This window comes from Aricia agestis, chromosome Z (genome assembly GCF_905147365.1).
Source record: "Aricia agestis chromosome Z, ilAriAges1.1, whole genome shotgun sequence".
In the NCBI taxonomy this organism is placed as follows: domain Eukaryota; kingdom Metazoa; phylum Arthropoda; class Insecta; order Lepidoptera; family Lycaenidae; genus Aricia; species Aricia agestis.
Window position 1 is genome coordinate 18,877,417 of NC_056428.1, and position 18,603 is coordinate 18,896,019.

Genomic DNA, 18,603 nt, shown 5'->3' on the forward strand with positions numbered 1-18,603 from the left:
ATTTTTTTTTAAATTAAATTTCTTAATATTTGTATACAATTTGATAACTTATGCAATTAAAAGCAACTTTTTTTTATGAAACCACTTTCATAAACGCAATATTTAATATACCTGTCGAACAAAGTTGTCTCCCGATGCGTACAAACTACGAAAGACTGACGTCAGTCTTTCATAGCACTTTGTATGGAGCGTTTCGGGCAGGTCTTTTTTATGAGATATTTGAATTGTCATATCTTGGTGAATTTATAAGCTATCAGAGGAATTTCAACGATGTTTCTATTTTTTAAGTGTCCTTCAATTACCGATAAGAAAAAAAAAATAGTCATCATGCCTATTGTATTGTGAATTATAATATTGTTTTAACACATATCATTTTGTGCAACCATCTTTCCCTAAGGCACCACAGGCATTAATTCATAAAGCAACCCTTAATAATAATAATATTCATCGATTAAATTAAAAAGTAATATACTTTTTAAATAATGCATTTCCTGACTTCGATAGCGGGATTTGACATAACTCATCGCTAACCCCGCGTTCCATTTGATATTAAAATCGATCAAAACGCTCAAAATCACTCCTACTTTGAGCGTTTTGGTCGCTTTTAACATTAAATGGAACGCGGAGTAAGTGTCATGGCGGTAGCAAAGCGTTATGTCACATCAAGAAACTAGCAGGGGTATTAAACCTTTCATTTATGAATCAGAGATACCATAGTATTTAGAATATTTTTAATAAAAATATTATAGTCCAGATACTCTTTGACCAAAAAAAGATTTAATCCTTTTCGACCAAAGGAAGAATTATTGAAGCCTTTCATCTCACAAAACACTTCCATTAATATGAACGTCGATAAGATAAAAATAGACTTTTATTTGACTTTAAGTACGTTTCACCTTATACGAATTATACAATTTTGTTTACTTTTGACACAGTGCAACAGACGAGAAACAAATGCCTAGAACCAACGTCAAAATATTTTACTGTGATATATTTTAGGGTCAATTCACATTGCTACGTCACAAGATGTTGCGATGCATTTAAAATGACTTAAAATTTGCAAAACGCAGCCTGACTGCAAGCGACAAGTCTGTCAATCCAATGTGTATATCTGTGTCTAGTCAATAAAGTTCAGTTTTGTATGATTAATTTTACGATGCATCGCATTGTATCGTCGCGTCGCAATGTGAATCGATCCTCACCGTCAAATCGCCCCAAAAGTAGGGCAGTTGAAAAGGAGACACTTAATTCTGCTCCCATCCCAAGGACCTCTCTACGGCCATCTTCCACTGCTTGTATCTCATGTCTCTTTCGTCCTCTGATATTTTGGGGGTGTAAGTGGTACCTGTAAGATAAGAGTAAAATATTATATTTAAGTATTTACATTAATTATATTTGTTTAAATATAATAAATCTTACGTAATTTAATAGAGTAAAAATTATATCTAATATCTTATTTTTGTCTATTTTGTACGTTGACATTGTATAATTTAAAGTTACAGCACTGTAAATTTTATTTTAAAAGAATAATTTTTTAACCTCCCTTTTTTTGGTAAAAAAAGTGGGCTCCGTGCGAGTTTATTACGCCGGTTCTTTTCGCCGGGATAGTTCCCGAACCGGTGGTAGGCACCGTAGCTAATATTAACATTCTGAAAGTATTTTTTAAAAATCTACTCAGAAATAAAACATTTTTTATTTATTTTATGTATTACTTAATAAATTTATTACTTCAACCATGGGCGGGGCGTACCCAGGTAGGGGATTTTAAATAAAAGTAAATTTTCCTGGCAAATGGGTATTAAAAACGTGTTACCTACTGTGCGCAAAATTAAGTGTTGGAAACAAAACATCTTTTCAGTAAGATATTTTGTTTTTTTTTCAATATACCAATCCGACCATCTTTTCGAAACACGTATGACCTGCCCTGAAATCCTGGGTGCGCCCTTTTCTTCAACTTATTTATTATGATACATAATATTGCTCTAGTCCAGTCTACTGTCTGTATTTAATATTGAGAATGTAAAATGTTAATTGTTTTTTGTTATCAAAGATTAAATATTTGCATGTTGTTCATCATTATCAGGGAGAACATGTACAGTAGAACACACAATTATTAAGTTATACTACAGAAAACCTTATTTTCAGCTTTTATAGTGTTTTCAAACGAAAATCTAAGGTGCAATAAAAATTAGATAACTGTCAACTATGGATTTCCCCTATAGACATATCCATTTCATATTTGTAACAATCATTGGGCGCCAAATCGCTATCTTTAGGGGCGCCCAAACTAAGGACCCAAAAAATTTGCCTAAAGGGGCCCCAAAATCCTTTTTTTGCACACAGGTGCCAGTAGCCCTTACGGGGGCCATGGTAACAACGCCAAGTTGTATGCATATAAAGAAACATTTTACCTGTAGCGATTTTGATGCTCTTACTGTGGTTTTCCAAATTTTGTTCGGATTGTTCCAAGCCCCAGTATGCCACAAGGGCCGCGCCGAGCGCCGTACTCTCTGTGAAACCGGCTCGAACCACCTCTATACCTATTAGGTCCGATTGCATCTGCATCACGAGGGCATTGTATGTCATTCCTCCGTCGACCTACAAATTGTAGTATTATAGGTCATTAAAGCAATTATGGTGGTTGATATTTGACGCTAGGGGGCAGGGTGATTCTGTATGCGACAGCAATTCAACAAGCAAAACAATTTACATATCTAAGGACAAACGGCGGACACTCACGGGGCGGTTTCAAAAACTATCGTTATCCACTATTATAACTCCACCTATGGAGTTCTACATCAATCCTTGTATCAAACGGCTGTCAATTCTTACAGGTAAGTATTCTATAATACTCTAGCCACAATGTTTAACATAACAGTTCCTTCAGGTGATTGCACATTCATGTGTGCTATGCGGAGCGTTTGACGCGAACAACGTGTACGGTGCTGACAAACGTGCGATCAGATTTAACCGGCGGTTGGCATAAGGCAACATAGACTTTCCAGAAAGAGTTACATTTTGTATGTAACCTATTCGGAAATAAAGCTTTTTTTATTTCATAACAACATAATTTATTGATGCAGGAACTAAAAGTAACACACCATTACGAACAAACAAAAGTGAAAGCGAGTATAGTTGTCTCTTTTTTATATTTAAAAAAGTATAATATTTGCTGAATACCTATATTTTCTGGTGTATATGACTTTATATTACAGTCGATGATCCTACATACCTTTAAAACTTGCAGTGGTATCCCACAGTCCTCGTTCATAGCGTCCAATATATCTCTAACTTGATAGCACACCGCCTCTAACGCCGCTTTTATTATGTGGTTAGATTTCGTGTCCTCTGTTATGCCGCAAATTACACTGAAAATAACATTGTCATATACTTGTCACAGTGAAATTGTAAAGTTACTTTGTAATATTATAAAAATAACTCCTGATTGCGATTGTACGGATGCCATCACCGAAACAGATGTAAAAAGCATTATAGAAGGTGAGAAGCGTCACCATAAATTTATTGTATTTAATACCATAAGTATGTTTTATTTTCTCAGCTGATTGCTAAAATCCTATGCGATATACTCATGCCAATTTTTCCCCTTTCCACTTCCTTTGATATCGTCTTAAAAAGGACTATGAGAAGAAACGTCCCCACCAAACAACAGAGCAGAAACAGGTCTCATTCGAAAGATCTACTAGAATAGAGTTTTTTTTACTATGGCGACATCTGTCAAATACGTGGGGTTACAGTGCAATTCCATCAAACTTGGCGCGGCGTCGTCATCGTGCCATGACACGATGCCGCCACCCAGGGCCCGTACCACGAAACGGTTTTGAGACTCAAACCATTGCACGAGAATGTTGCGTCCTACTCTAACAAACGTGAAATAACGTTGTTAGAGCAGGACGCGGCATTCTCGTGCGATTGTTTGAGTCTCAAAACCGTTTCGTGGTACTGGCCCTGACACGGTGCGACGCCGCATAGTGTCCCGGTGACACGAACGGTGCACCGCGCGCCCCTATTCAGGGTGAAACTTCCGAAAAATGGCGTTCCAAACTTAAACGAGGCATGTGAAATACCTATCAAACAAAGTCGCGTAGTGGAAATATTGTCAGATTTCAATCAAACTTAATGGGCCACGGGGCAGCGCACTGTTCGTGGTACCGGAAGTCGGAATACGCGTCACGTGTCAGGGTGGCTGCGTCGTATCGTAGCGCGGTGACGATGCCGCGCCGTGTTTGATGGTGACGCGGCCTTAGGTTTTATAATAATATATTGTTTTTATTTTATTTTTTCTCTTTTACATACGCATTTCCTTACTGTGCGAATAAATAGTGTTAAAATATGGAGATCATATTAATATTATTGTCTTCAATTAAATCGCCATTTGTTTGTACATGAAATTAAAAACCAGAACAGTGTGTATCGGGTCACGCGTAATTTAGGGCTCTGTAGTACCGCTAGTTTTTGATAATTTTTATATCGTCAATGAATGTACATTTGTAACGTGTTTTTCACTACCAACAATACCATCTCATTTACGTTCAAAAGAATTTGAACGAAGAGTTTCTTTATACTTCTTCGAATACATTTTTTTAGTTGATCGACTATTACTCAATTACTTATTTATGAAGTTTTCTTAGCCGTGATAGTCCTTTAAAGTGTAATAACGTGTAATCCTTTAAAGACAACATAATATCTCCTACGAATTTTTCCATATTTCCAGAAGCAACCTGAGCTAAACACCTAAACCTGAGCTAAAATAATTTGAGCTAGTGGAAGGGGACTCTAACGATTTTTTCCACTTTAAAACTTCATATTTCACAAGTGGATCCCTAAATCGGAAAATGATCTTTGAATACTCTGAATAATATTTTTTAAAAACGTACCCAAAACGACACCCCACACGATAGGATGGACGAGGAAAAAAAATCACCCCTGCTTGATGTGTATGGGGAGGTACCATAAAAAAAAAAGATTTTATATACCATTTTGTCGCCATCATTAAGTTAACATGCCTACATATGCCGAATTACAGCTTTGTAGGTCGTATAGTCTCTGAGAAAAATCGTGGACAGACAGACAGACACACAGACTGATGGACAGACCGAAACTATGAGGGTTCCTTGTTGACTACGGAACCCTGATATGCTTTTTGTTTGTAGAAAGAAGTGATTTTTTTTGTTCAAAAATAAACACCTTTTTTTTGGAGAAAAGTTTATTTTTTTAATAAACCCAATTGATTTTGAAACTGACACTGGTACTTAAGACTTTTCTGGGTCCCAGTGAACAAATCGAGACGCATCCCATGACTGTTGAAGGGTGGGGATGGAGTCCATACAAAATCCCCCATAGGCCTTTGTCCCATTTTAGCATTAAAATTATTTATCTTAGCAGCGTGCTTCAAAATAATTTTTGAATTTGGTACCTTATTTCCAAAACATTTTACTTTGTTTTCTGCCACTGTCAGTAGCGGTCTCAGCTACTGCCTATGCCTTTTAACCCCCTAATTTTCAAAACTCACCCCCTAGCGTACTGCCGCCAATACGGCGCGTACAGCCCACTGAACGCCGACAGGAATACTACGCTGCCGTTGTCAGAGACGGTCTCAGCTACTGCCTATGCCTTTTAACCCCCTAATTTTCAAAACTCACCCCCTAGCGTACTGCCGCCAATACGGCGCGTACAGCCCGCTGAACGCCGACAGGAATACTACGCTGCCGTTGTCAGAGACGGTCTCAGCTACTGCCTATGCCTTTTAACCCCCTAATTTTCAAAACTCACCCCCTAGCGTACTGCCGCCAATACGGCGCGTACAGCCCGCTGAACGCCGACAGGAATACTACGCTGCCGTTGTCAGAGACGGTCTCAGCTACTGCCTATGCCTTTTAACCCCCTAATTTTCAAAACTCACCCCCTAGCGTACTGCCGCCAATACGGCGCGTACAGCCCACTGAACGCCGACAGGAATACTACGCTGCCGTTGTCAGAGACGGTCTCAGCTACTGCCTATGCCTTTTAACCCCCTAATTTTCAAAAGTCACCCCCTAGCGTCCTGCCAGCTGCCGCCAATACGGCGCGTACAGCCCGCTGAACGCCGGCACGAATACTACGCTGCCGTTGTCAGAGGCGGACTCAGCTACCACCTACGCCTCTTCATCCCCTTATTTTGAAAACTTACCCTCTAGCGTCTTGCCGCCAATACGGCGCATATAGCCCGCTGAAAGCCGGCACGAATACTACGCTGCCATTGTCGGTGGCGGTCTCGGCTATCGCCTGCGAGTCGCTGGCGCTCTCTATCAGACCCATGTTGTCGCGAAGCCAACCTAGCGCCGCCCCCGCTATAGCCACCTGTAAATTAAGAAAATTAGATTAGGGCCTGTTTCAGCACTTTCTGATAAAGTGCCGAATAGGCTATTTACAACTTTTCTGACAGATTATCCATACTTCATCTGTCAAGTTAAGTGGTGGATACTGGATAGCCTTATCAGGAAGTGGTGAAACAGGCCCTTAATGTAGGGTTTTGTTTTGGTGCTGCTAGCTGTGTGTCAGATTTATTTTTCTTCCTAATGCATACTTTAGCAAGGAATTAATGTTTTAACAGTTAAGCATTACGATTCGACTTTTTTTTAAGTGTTCCAACTTCCAAGCCCAAAGGGTAAGAAACAGCACCCTATTACTGTGTCTGTATTTCTGTCTGTCTGCCCGTCTTTTATCAGAATGTACCTCATTAGCCATGAATGACATGATAGCTAACCAAAGGTAATTTTCACAGACGTCTGCTAAAACGTTCTGTCGGCTCGGTTTGACATAACTCGAACAAATAACGTCAGACCGTGATCTGCCTAATTATGAATTTCTGTAATAGTACTATCAGAGAAGTTGATTCCTAAGCAGAAGGGGGACCTACGTGGTTTGGTCGCGTTGTCGCGCAAACCGACAGATCACCATTAACATTGAATTGACATGATCCGACCAAATGACGTGTGTCTGTCAACTGCCTAGGAATCAACTTCCTTGATAGTACATACAAACTTTTTCATACATACCGACCCCTCCAACGCATAGCACGGTGGAGTATTCGCACCGAGTTGGTAAGCCACTGTAGTTAGCAGACCCCGACTGGAGTCCACTCGCTTGTCTCCCGTGTTGTATAACACGAAACATCCTGTACCTGTACAAAATAAAAAAATTGTAATTTTTTTTATGATATAAGGGTGCAAACGAGCAAACGGGTCACCTGATGGATAGCAACTTCCATCGCCCATGGACACTCGCAGCATCAGAAGAGCTGCAAGAGCGTTGCCGGCCTTTTAAGAGGGAATAGGGTAATAGGGGAGGGTAGGGAAGGGAATAGGGTAGGGGATTGGGCCTCCGGTAAACTCACTCACTCGGCCAAACACAGCGCAAGCGCTGTTTCACGCCGGTTTTCTGTGAGAACGTGGTATTTCTCCGGTCGTGCCGGCCCATTCGTGCCGAAGCATGGCTCTCCCACGTATAAAATAGTAGGACACAGTTTTTAAAGAATATATAATTTATGTATCCAATATAATATTTTGACGAAATAAACCAGAGCAAAGAGTAAGTTTTAGAAACTTCTTAAAGTGAGGACGTTAATTACTCGTAGAATTTGTATGCAACTAATTCAATAACTGTCCAGTCTTGGTGATGAAATAACGAAGATCCCTTACCGTATGTAGCTTTCGCCTGTCCCTTCTGTAGACACATCTGACCGACTAGCGCCGCTTGCTGGTCGCCCAGACAACCTGACAGTGGCACTCCCTGCAGCGGACCCGATGATATGCGACCGTATATCTGAAATTATTGTATTTTTTTTTATTATTATACACTCAAGCAGAAGTACTTTTACACTAGCGAGGGCAGTATAAGCAAGAACACTATTTTCCTTTCTCGTAATCCAAAAGATGACTGATGAGACTTGGGAGAAAGCAGTAGCAGAGCCGATTTTTTACATGTCCATCCGGTTCATGAATCATGCTAATTCTTATTAGAAAATTAGGTGATCAGCCTGCATTCTCCTAATCAATCTTAGAAACCGCACTTTAAGTTGTTGCAATATGCGAATCAAACTCACGATCTCTGAGTCGACATGCAAGCTCTAATGGCACTGGAGCATGGGGGCGAGAGGCGTAGTAAGCAACAAAACAATAGTTTGATTTTTATGATGAAACCGCCAAAAGTTTCAGTCCAAATTATTAGGCCGCTCTCATAGCAATCAATGTCGATACGCGCTCAAATAAAGAATTTTATAATCGCTGAGCGCGTATAAAATTCTTCCGTTGGTTATGTAAAGAGTGTGTAATGATATTTGGATACCGATCGCCAAATTCATTTTATTATCTATTAATATATTTTATACGTGGGAGAGCCATGCTTCGGCACGAATGGGCCGGCTCGACCGGAGAAATACCACGTTCTCACAGAAAACCGGCGTGAAACAGCGCTTGCGCTGTGTTTCGCCGAGTGAGTGAGTTTACCGGTGGCCTAATTCCCTCCCCTACCCTCTCCTATTCCCTTCCCTTCCCATCCCTACCCTCCCCTATTACCCTATTCCCTCTTAAAAGGCCGGCAACGCACCTGCAGCTCTTCTGATGCTGCGAGTGTCCATGGGCGACGGAAGTTGGTTTCCATCAGGTGACCCGTTTGCTCGTTTGCCCCCTTCTTTCATAAAAATAAAAAAAATTATCACATTCACTCTATTCATACTGAGTGTCAACGCTACACACGTTGATACTCAGTAAGAACTGAGTAAACTGAATAATAAGTGTGACTGTTGTGTGAATAATAAGTGTAACTGCTTATAAAATCTACTAATTAAAAGACTACTTAATGATATATTTACCTCGGAGCTAGACTTAATCTCGGGCAACACGGCCCGGGGCACCTCAAAGAACTTGAGCAGGAGCGGCTCCCACTTGAGCGTCTGTATATTCATCAGCATGGTCCTGGAAGCATTCGACACGTCAGTTATATGTACCCCGCCCGCCGCGCCGCCTGAAACATATGCATTACTTCAAATAACATTACCGTATTCATAATAAAATTGAAATATGATCCTTGTCATTATAATCATCACGAAGAATAGTGATTTTGCAGGCCCAGCAAGCTAGGCGATCAGCACGCGACGAATTCGCAACGGATTCGCAGCGCTCGCTAGATGTATGAGCGCCGCGCAAAGGTTCTGCCCGCAAACCGTTAGCACAGTATAGCAATATTAGTCCCTACAGTAACGAAACGCCTTTGATGTCGCACGATGCCGCCACCGATGACAGGTACCGAGCAGATATGCCAGGGTTACCACGAAACGGGAAATAAAATAAAAATAAAATATTGTGCTTGTAATGAACATGTTATCATTTAATCTGTTTAATCCGCGTGTTATATTTACATATTATGACGTACTGCCAGATATTTACGTGAAACTTTATTTTTAGATGATTTTAGTTCTCTATTTAAAAATTTAATTAACCCATCAAGCCCCATAAGCTCACCGGTGGGCGGTGAGCGAGACACAATAGAATAACAATAGATTTCCAAGGATCCATGAATCACGATCGAAGGATTAATAATGAAGACGCATTCGAAATTTCGAATATATAAAATATCCAATAATTAATCACATGTCAGGTGTAAGAGAAGCACTTCAAAACCAGGGATGTCAGATGTACCAATTTCTTGGTACACATACCAGGTTTTGGTTCCACGTACCATGTACCAAGACTACTCGGTCCTTGTACACAAAAACACCAAGATTGGCCCTTGACCGACCAAAATACACTGACCATATAGAATAACCGGCAAATTTCAAAGATGCATGTAAAAACATTCCAATCAGATTTCCTTTATAATATAAAACTTTTTTATAGCAAGCAGTCTCGATAAACAGCTGTGTTGTGTGTAAAAATGTTTTTTCGAAATCTCAATTTGTTTACTTCGGACTTCTTTTCCATTGTTTGGTTAAGCAAACGAACCCGCGATTCTTATAAAAATCTTCGTTATGAATCATTTATCAATTTTTTTCAATATATTTTACATTTTATACTCGAATTATGCAGTATAATATCAAAAAGATAATGCAGTTCAAAATGATATTTCTTCCGTGCGTTCGATGATTACTGCCCTCTATTAACAGTATACGAAATTAAATTATTAATTTTTTTCACTGGGATGCGACTTCCGACACAGTTTGTCATCAGTGTTCGCAGCGCCGGAGCGGAGCACAGGCATACCAGTTTTCTGTCTCCGATACCAGTTTTCTGTCTCCGATACAAGGATTTCCAAGTGGCCGTCTAACATCCCTGTTCAAAACTCTTATTACGTGCGCGGTAAGGGCGGTCCAAAGGACAAAATGTTACACTTGGTGTGTGTACCTAGCTAGGTAGGTACTAATTAGTATGTAACAGGGTATTTGACAGAATTTTAATTTATTCTATATTGTTTCTCTCCTTGTTACACTTCTTACAACGTAAACAATAAAACAGAGATGCAAATAAATGCCGCCAAGGCCAACACAATATTAATGTAAACTGTGAGCCGATATTTATGAAAATTTAAATCCTTTTTGTTTTTTGAATCAAATTTACATCCGTACACTGAACATTTATTATAATATCCCATATTATAAGATAAGTTATCGTTTTACAACACAAAATTCGTAGACAACGCGCCAACGTCACCCCTGTGGGCGCAGGTATACAAACTCCGCGAGTTTGTGTACGCGGGCCCGCGCCGCCCGCTTCCCCGCGGGTACCCCTCCGTTGCTCTGCGCAAGTACATTCGTTTCACTACTGTAGGGATATGTCATATTGCTATACTGTGCCGTTAGTGTGATAAGACCCTAATGCTATCCCTTCAGCTTAAATCCGACGTGTACGTGAAAGGTGAGGTTTGACTAGAACCTCCCTAAATGACTTGCATAATTCATGAAAGTCCCCTAAACTCTCCTTTAATAAAAGATGTATGTTTAAAATTATGACTAAGTACATATTCTCATTATTGGCGGTGACACAGTGAGACAACATTCGCATTTGCAATATAATTATTATAGTCCAAGGCTAGCCACAAACCTAAATATTAAATGTCAAAATGTAAAATTTTTGACCTTGTGGTTTGGCTACTTAGTATCAGAGTAGACAGAATTATATGTCGTTATGTCTATTGTGTTAGTATGTTGGTTTACCTGTCAAATTCCAGATGATCCAACTGTCAACAGTTCCGAAGCAACATGTTCCATTTTTCATTGCCACTTGCACTGACTCCACATTGTCGCTCAGCCATCGTAGCTTCACCGCACTGAAGTATGGAGACATTGGTAGTCCACAGAGCGGCTGCAAATAGTATGGTTATGTCACTGTAAACTGTATTGTGCAATATTAATGTTTAAATATGTCACGCATTTCACACCTACTTTAAATTAGCTATATATTATGTTACTATTATTTATTATACACAAACTGATACGTCTTTAATTATCTTATATTTAAATATTAAGTATATATTATTTAAATGAATATATTAAATGTTTATATACATTATACATAGTACACAAGTTTTACATACTACGGGGACAAGTGCTTGCGGAAGACCAGGGACAGCGGCAACGCTGCTGTCAAAACCTGAGCGACCCCCCTTTTCTTTTTTTCGTGGCAAAGCACTGCCATGCCGTATTTTTGTCCTTTTTTCATAACGTATGTATGTTTTGTTTGTTTTAGAATGTTTTTTTTTTTTATTTCCTGCTTTTTTTTTCTTTATTGTTATTATATTCTGTTATTTTTCTGTATATTTTATAATGGTAGTGTTTTCTGTCATTTAAAATGAATAAAATTATTCTTATTATTATTCTTAAGTGTGCATATTCCGATATTCCATACTGTTAGTACTTTAATACTTGTAAGTTGCAAGTTGCAACATCTTTTTAACTTAATTTTCTATGGTTTATAATCTGAGGGACACAATCTAGATTAACTAGACTCTAGTCTAGACCACAAAATTTCTATTTAGCGGTTTTTAATCTGAGAGAGGGAACCCTTGGTCTAAAGCAGGGGTTCCCAAACTTATTTTTATACTTAAGCCCACTTTAGAACAAATTACATTTTAGCGCCCCCCATTGTTTCAATTTAAAATGCACTCAAGTGAAATGAAATAACAAATCATTCCTCTACACAACACCCCCATTTTTATTCTGGATCCCATACCTTTAGAACTTCAGCACCCACAAGGGGGCGTTTTCGCCTACTTTGGGAAAGGCTGGTCTAGGGCCAGACTATAGAGTAGACTCTATAGTCTATACTCTATAGTCTGTAAAAATAATAAAATATATAAACTTATACAATCCAATACCTATACAATATACTGTATGTAACAAAGTTAAATAAGACAGAGGACTTTATAACTATCAATAGTAATTTAAAAACCATTACACAGACATATTTCTAATATAATGGATCATTGTTATCATTTGTACTATACAATTTACACAACTTTAGATAAAGAAGTTTTTAATTACTGCGTACATCATTATAATTCAATATGATAAGAATTATAATGATGTATTTTTGCCTCATTTCTCTGGTAAACCATTTTACATATTATCACATACTGTTTATGTTCTTATGTATAGACATTAAATAAAAAGGAAAAACTTGGCCTTGTATGCATAATTAATGACTTCTTAAAATGAATGTTTTCATAATTTTTCAACTGCAATTGCAACAAAGTTTATTATCTTTTGTCTACAATAAGCAGGCACATAATATACTGAATATAATATAACACAGGCAAAGAAGAGAGTGTATAATCACATGACAGACATAATATAACATAAGTACAGTAGACCTTAAAAAGTGTTGTGCTGCATAAATATTTTATTAGTGAGATATTTTGTGTATGGTCAATGGTGGGCACGATATTATTATGATAGTTAGATATTGATTTAATAGAGAGAGAAGGTCCGTTTTTGATACTAAAGTTGTTTATTGATTGACTGATAAAATGATATGAGTACGCGCAGAACTATTGATGACCAAATGCGAACTAATCTTATTGCTAACAATTACCAAAATCATGTCAAATGCTGATGATACAATTTTGTGTATGCGCTTGCCCGTACAGTTTGTGATTTTTCTATTACAGGAATATGTCTTCCTACACCAGAGGATTTTGGAAAGTGTCAATGAGCAGCATTACCCCTAAACCATTGGATGATCAGCTTGTTTTGTGGTACATTAAAAAAATTTGTTTAAGATACCTTCAAATAATTCTTGTTCATAGTTTTGTTTGGCACCATTTCTAATAGCTTGTCTATTGTAGATGAAGTTCTCATGTCCAGCCACACTATCGCATTGTGTAGAGGTTTTCCTGTTGTTCTGTCCCACACTATTGTTGTTTCTCTCTGGTTTGTTACCCCAACTGCTATGATGTCCTGTAACATAATACCAATACAGAATAATATTCTATAGTTTTACTTCTATATGTGAATATTTTCATCAAAAATCAAAGGCTCAGGCCATAAACATAAATGTGCATCAGCCTCACAAATTTAAAAAGGCAAGTTTAAGTTGGGCTTTCACATGTGCAAGCTTATATATTATGAAACAAGCACAAAGGCCAAGGCCATAACATAAATGTGCATCAGCCTCACAAATTTAGGGTTTCGGGAAAACTTGAGTCAAAGATTAGGCCAATCTACAACATAATAAACGATTAATGATTATAGTAAGTATATTAAGAGACAAGACAAGGTAGATACAATATAGGTATTGGTCATATTGTATAAGCTGATAAGAATTACCTTGGGACTTCCTCCTAGAGCTATTAATTTCTCCACAGCCTTGTTTACACACGTAACCACCACTTCTAATATAGCCATGGGGTCCTGTTCCACCCATCCTTCCTGAGGGAATATCTGCTCCAACTCTTTCTGGTGTGTGGCAACCACATCACAAGAATTTGCTTTGAATATAATAAACCTTGCACTGGATGTTCCTTCGTCAATCGCTCCCACAAGTGGACCAAACTTGCCGAAGCCCGACATTATGGCAAAATACAATCCCTTGCTTCTTTACGCAACGCAACAGTGTGCTTATCTAATTGCACTTTGATCACCGTTCAAGTCCATAACAAAATAATAAACAAAATACTTGGAGCGGTGGAAAATTGTGGTGTGTTCCAGTGTTGCCAGATAATCTCGGCGCCGTACCCCTGAACTTATTTAATTTCCCCCCAGAATCCCCTATTTTGCCCCTATCATGGTTAAAAACCCCCTAAATCTAGGGGGAAATCCCTGATCTGGACTGTGTTCCTAAACTCTTAGCAGTTTAGGAACACAGTCCAGTGCAGCACAGAATACAAATTACTCACGGAGGGGAACATCCACTTCAATAAATTATCTTAAATCGTGTCGTATCGTGTCTCGTGGGAAAGCGCCCTAATTTACACGATTTTTACACCAAATGCAAAGTCACTATCACACAATTTTCACAGCAGTAAAGCACGGGGAGAAGCTCAAAAACAGAGGAATCGAAGCTCTACTCAACGTTAATGGGCAGCACAGTTTAGTAAATTTATTGCGATAATTAAAAAAGAACGGGATTACAATTTACAAGAAATCATTCGCGTACACAACAAAGACAATAGCAGACAAATGTCTGCCATTCTTGTGAGTTGTGACGTAATGACACAAATATTTTGTGTCTAAGTATATTTAACAAAAAATATTAGTTTTAAAATATTTCTACATTGGCAGCCCAGGTCTAGCCCCCGCTGCGATATAAGCAAAAAGTAGGGAGCTGACCACCCCGAGTATACTGCCGAATTAAGAGAACCTACTCATCGCCAGTGCTATGGTGCTGACAGGTGGCAACTCACGTAAGCGTATATATTAAAAGTCTATGCACGTAAGCAGAGTTGCCAATTTGTAGCGAATTCCCCAAATTTACGCGGTACGCCTCTAGTACAACCCTGACAGTACAACCCGTACAGACCCTGCTTAACGCGAAACAGCGGCGAACTGATTTGATATCTCACTCGCCAGTCGTCACACGGCAATGCGTTATAATAATATAATAGCATCTCGCCTATTCCTGTTGCGCAGTTATTTCGCTTTTCGCAGCGTCGGTGTACTAGAGGTGTAAACAACAAAAAAAATTGATTGTATGATCTTTTTATCCTCATTGAACTTTAATATCCCTGTTGGAGTGCCTAGAAAAAAAGTAACGATATTGTTACGGTACATGGTATACGGACACGTAGTGCCATCTAGCGACAAACCAGCAAAACTTACCGAGGGAACACAGGCAATCTAAATCCCCTACTCAATACTAGATGGCGTTAGGTGCGCTAGTACATACTCGAATAGACTGTGCTCGAACTTTCTAGAAGTGTCTTGTTTACGTGTTTACCGGTTTATTTTGTTTACGTGTTTAGTTGTTTATGTTTATTGTGATACATGTTCGAGCCTCCTAGAAAGTTCCGACACTTGTTTACTTGTTTACGGGTATTGGGAACTTTCTGGAATTCGACTCGCCATATAAAAGCCGCAGGTAGACGGAGCGGCAATTCAGTTCGTTTCGAGCTATCATCAAGGTGACGTCGGAGTGAACACAAGTGATCAATAGTGAGTGAACCAGTGAAACCTGCGACTTGGCTACGACCTAGGACAGTGATAGTCCTTAGTGTTTTGGACTTAGTGCTAAGTGTTGTGACCTAGTGTGTGCTTGTGTGACATGGACTTAGTGAATAAAGTCTTCAAGAGAGTCAGCAGGTTTTTCTCTCCAAATCCTCGAACCCTAGCACGTAACAATATTAATTAGATCCACTGAATACAAAACTAACCTGTAGTCAAAATATTTTAAAGTTGCACCAGCGGTCATTGACCTTTCTAGTCTAGGAGCTATGTGAAAATTGTTCGCACTGTATTCTAATAACTTAAGACAAAAATTGAAGTATTATCAAGACTCACACCCATATTCTTAGTTGTTTCCTTACGGTTTCCATTAATTTGCAAGAAATCATGTTTAAAAGAAAAGTATGGAAGATTTTATTGAGTTTCTGGATTATGTCTATGAAAATCCGTATTAATGATTAATCGGTTGTTTTCTTTTTTTAATCTCCACCAGATGGTATGATGATAGACACTGCTAGACTTTCATCATTTATCATTCATCAGATCATTGGAATATTATTGCGTCTTTTTCGAATTGAAATGTATCAAGTTTTACATTCTTTTGCCCAATTTTGTAGCAGTTAATGATGATATCACCGATAGTTGTCTAACCATACTCCATCTAGTTACCGTTTGACTGAAAATGAAAACTGTTTGACAATCAAATTAAAAAAATAAGAAAATGCCTCATTGTGAAAATGCGTCATACCTCCACCTCCACCTCCACTATATATATATATATATATATATATATATATATATATATATATATATATATATATATATATATATATATATATATATATATACATATATATATATATATATATATATATATATATATATATATATATATATATATATATATATATATATATATATATATATATATATATATATATATATATATATATATATATATATATATATATATATATATATATATATATATATATATATAGTGGAGGTGGAGGTATTATTATTTCTTATATATATATCTTAATATATATATTTCTTGTGTGCGTGTGTATGTGACTGAACTCCTCCTAAACGACTGGACCAATTTTGATGAAATTTTTTGTGTGTGTTCGTGGAGATTCGAGAATGGTTTAGATTTACAGTTTGGTCTACTGGAAAATGTTTTTTCAATTAATTTCTTATTTATAAGGAGTTGTTGATTTTGGAATGTTTTACATTAGATCCGGCGGACGGCGCTATCATCGCATTCAATATTATTCTATTTCAATTTTAGTTTGTCCTGACAGATGGTGCTACGATTAATTTGAAAAAAAATTTGTTATTCAATTCATGTGCTGATTAAAATATTAAATAAATAACACATAGGCTACAATTTTAACCGACTTTCAAAATGGGGGAGGTGTTATGTTCGTTTTCTTATATTCAACGATTACTCCGCCGTTTGTTAACCGATTTTCAAAATTTTTCTTTTGGTATATAGGGTATCATCCCAATTTGGTATTTTATTCAGAAAAGTGGTGATCTGATGAAGGATCCATAAGTAATCGAGGGAACTCCTCAAAACTTATAGGGAAACATATGGTGACTTCGGTTTCGTGAGAAGTATTCTAAGCATATGCTACCAACAAGTAAGATTTTGCACCGAGATATACCTGGTATACCGTGGTTCGGAAGGTGCTGAGAGAATTCCTGATTCTTTATAGATACAAGTTTGGGAGTTTCGGCGTTGTTTTAAGAACAGAAAGCATATGCTACTACGCAAATTACATTCTTCATCATCATCATCATCATCATCACTACCATATTATACCATTTCATAGTCTTTTAGATCGAGACTCGAGTTTGTCAAGCGATAATTTAAAAAAATCTATATCTACCTAATATTATAAACCTGAAGAGTATGTTTGCTTGAACGCGTCAATCTCAGAAACTACAGGTCCGATTTAAAAACTTATCTCAGTGTTAGATAGATCATTTATCGAGTAAGACTCATCATTTATCGAGAAGGTTATATTATATTATTACTCTAAGACTAATACGACAGAAGAAACTCAGGAAAATGTGGGAAAAACGGGGGAAATATTTTTTATGGGAAAATGTACCTACGGATTCTGTAAAATTTCTAATTTACGCGGGCGAAGCCGCGCGGGACATCTAGTATATATATATATATATATATATATATATATATATATATATATATATATATATATATATATATATATATATATATATATATATATATATATATATGACATTCTCTTTGTTATATACCAAAATATTCAAACAATAAAAATATTTTTTACACATTTTTTTTTTTTTGAACGGCATTTTTAAATTTTTGTGCAGGAACCTAGTTAATTACTATTTTAAGCTGAAAAATAACTCAAACATGTTAAATATTTTCGTATGAAAAAAATATTTTGGTATTACCTATGTATTGGAATTTCGATGGCACCCGGCCTCTTATGAATACCGTTGAGGTTACAACTAACTTAGGAAACAACTAAGAATACTGGTGACAGTCCACAGAGATGTAGATTCATCGGGAAACCTCATGGTAACTATTTAGTACTAGATGATGCTCACAACTCCGTTGTGCCGAAACTCGTTTACCGCGCGGGGACCGTACATTTTATCGGAACAAAAAGTATCCTATGTCCTTTCCCGGTACCTAAAGTATCTCCATGATCTCCATGCCGAATTTTTAGCAAAATCGATTTTAGCGTGAAGAGGTAACAGACAGACGGACACACTTTCGCATTTATAATATTAGTATGGATGATAATCTCCAGCTGTCTATGAACTCGAAGTAACTTCATACTCAGTTCACATCCATGATCCAGATTCCAGTATACAAAATACGATAACGCCCGGCCCTCAGACTAGAAACATCTGTCACTTCATTGTCAATGGTGGTTTAAGTATAAATAAAA

General features: G+C 37.6%; 1 protein-coding gene across 1 annotated transcript; it reads right to left on the reverse strand.

The window, feature by feature from the left end:
- Positions 1–582: 582 nt before the first annotated feature.
- On the reverse strand, positions 583–14,196 carry LOC121739142 (glycerol kinase). Its single transcript, XM_042131480.1, has 10 exons — positions 13,817–14,196; positions 13,274–13,447; positions 11,207–11,354; positions 8,870–9,021; positions 7,698–7,821; positions 7,056–7,180; positions 6,188–6,357; positions 3,233–3,368; positions 2,412–2,598; positions 583–1,345 (listed from the first exon to the last, which is right to left on the reverse strand). The coding sequence occupies exons 1-10, from the start codon at positions 14,057–14,059 to the stop codon at positions 1,245–1,247; spliced, it is 1,560 nt and encodes a 519-aa protein (XP_041987414.1). The 5' UTR covers positions 14,060–14,196; the 3' UTR covers positions 583–1,244.
- Between the last annotated feature and the right edge of the window lie 4,407 nt (positions 14,197–18,603).

What these genes read in the sequence shown, in the direction of transcription:
- LOC121739142 (XM_042131480.1), bottom strand. Translation starts at nt 14,059, where the DNA reads ATGTCGGGCTTCGGCAAGTTTGGTCCACTTGTGGGAGCGATTGACGAA. An exon ending in GCTATGCGTTGGAGGGGTCG is followed by an intron (nt 6,358 to 7,055) that starts GTATGTATGAAA and finishes CTTAATTTACAG; the next exon opens with GTGGCTATAGCGGGGGCGGC. An exon ending in GAGCATCAAAATCGCTACAG is followed by an intron (nt 1,346 to 2,411) that starts GTAAAATGTTTC and finishes CTTATCTTACAG; the next exon opens with GTACCACTTACACCCCCAAA.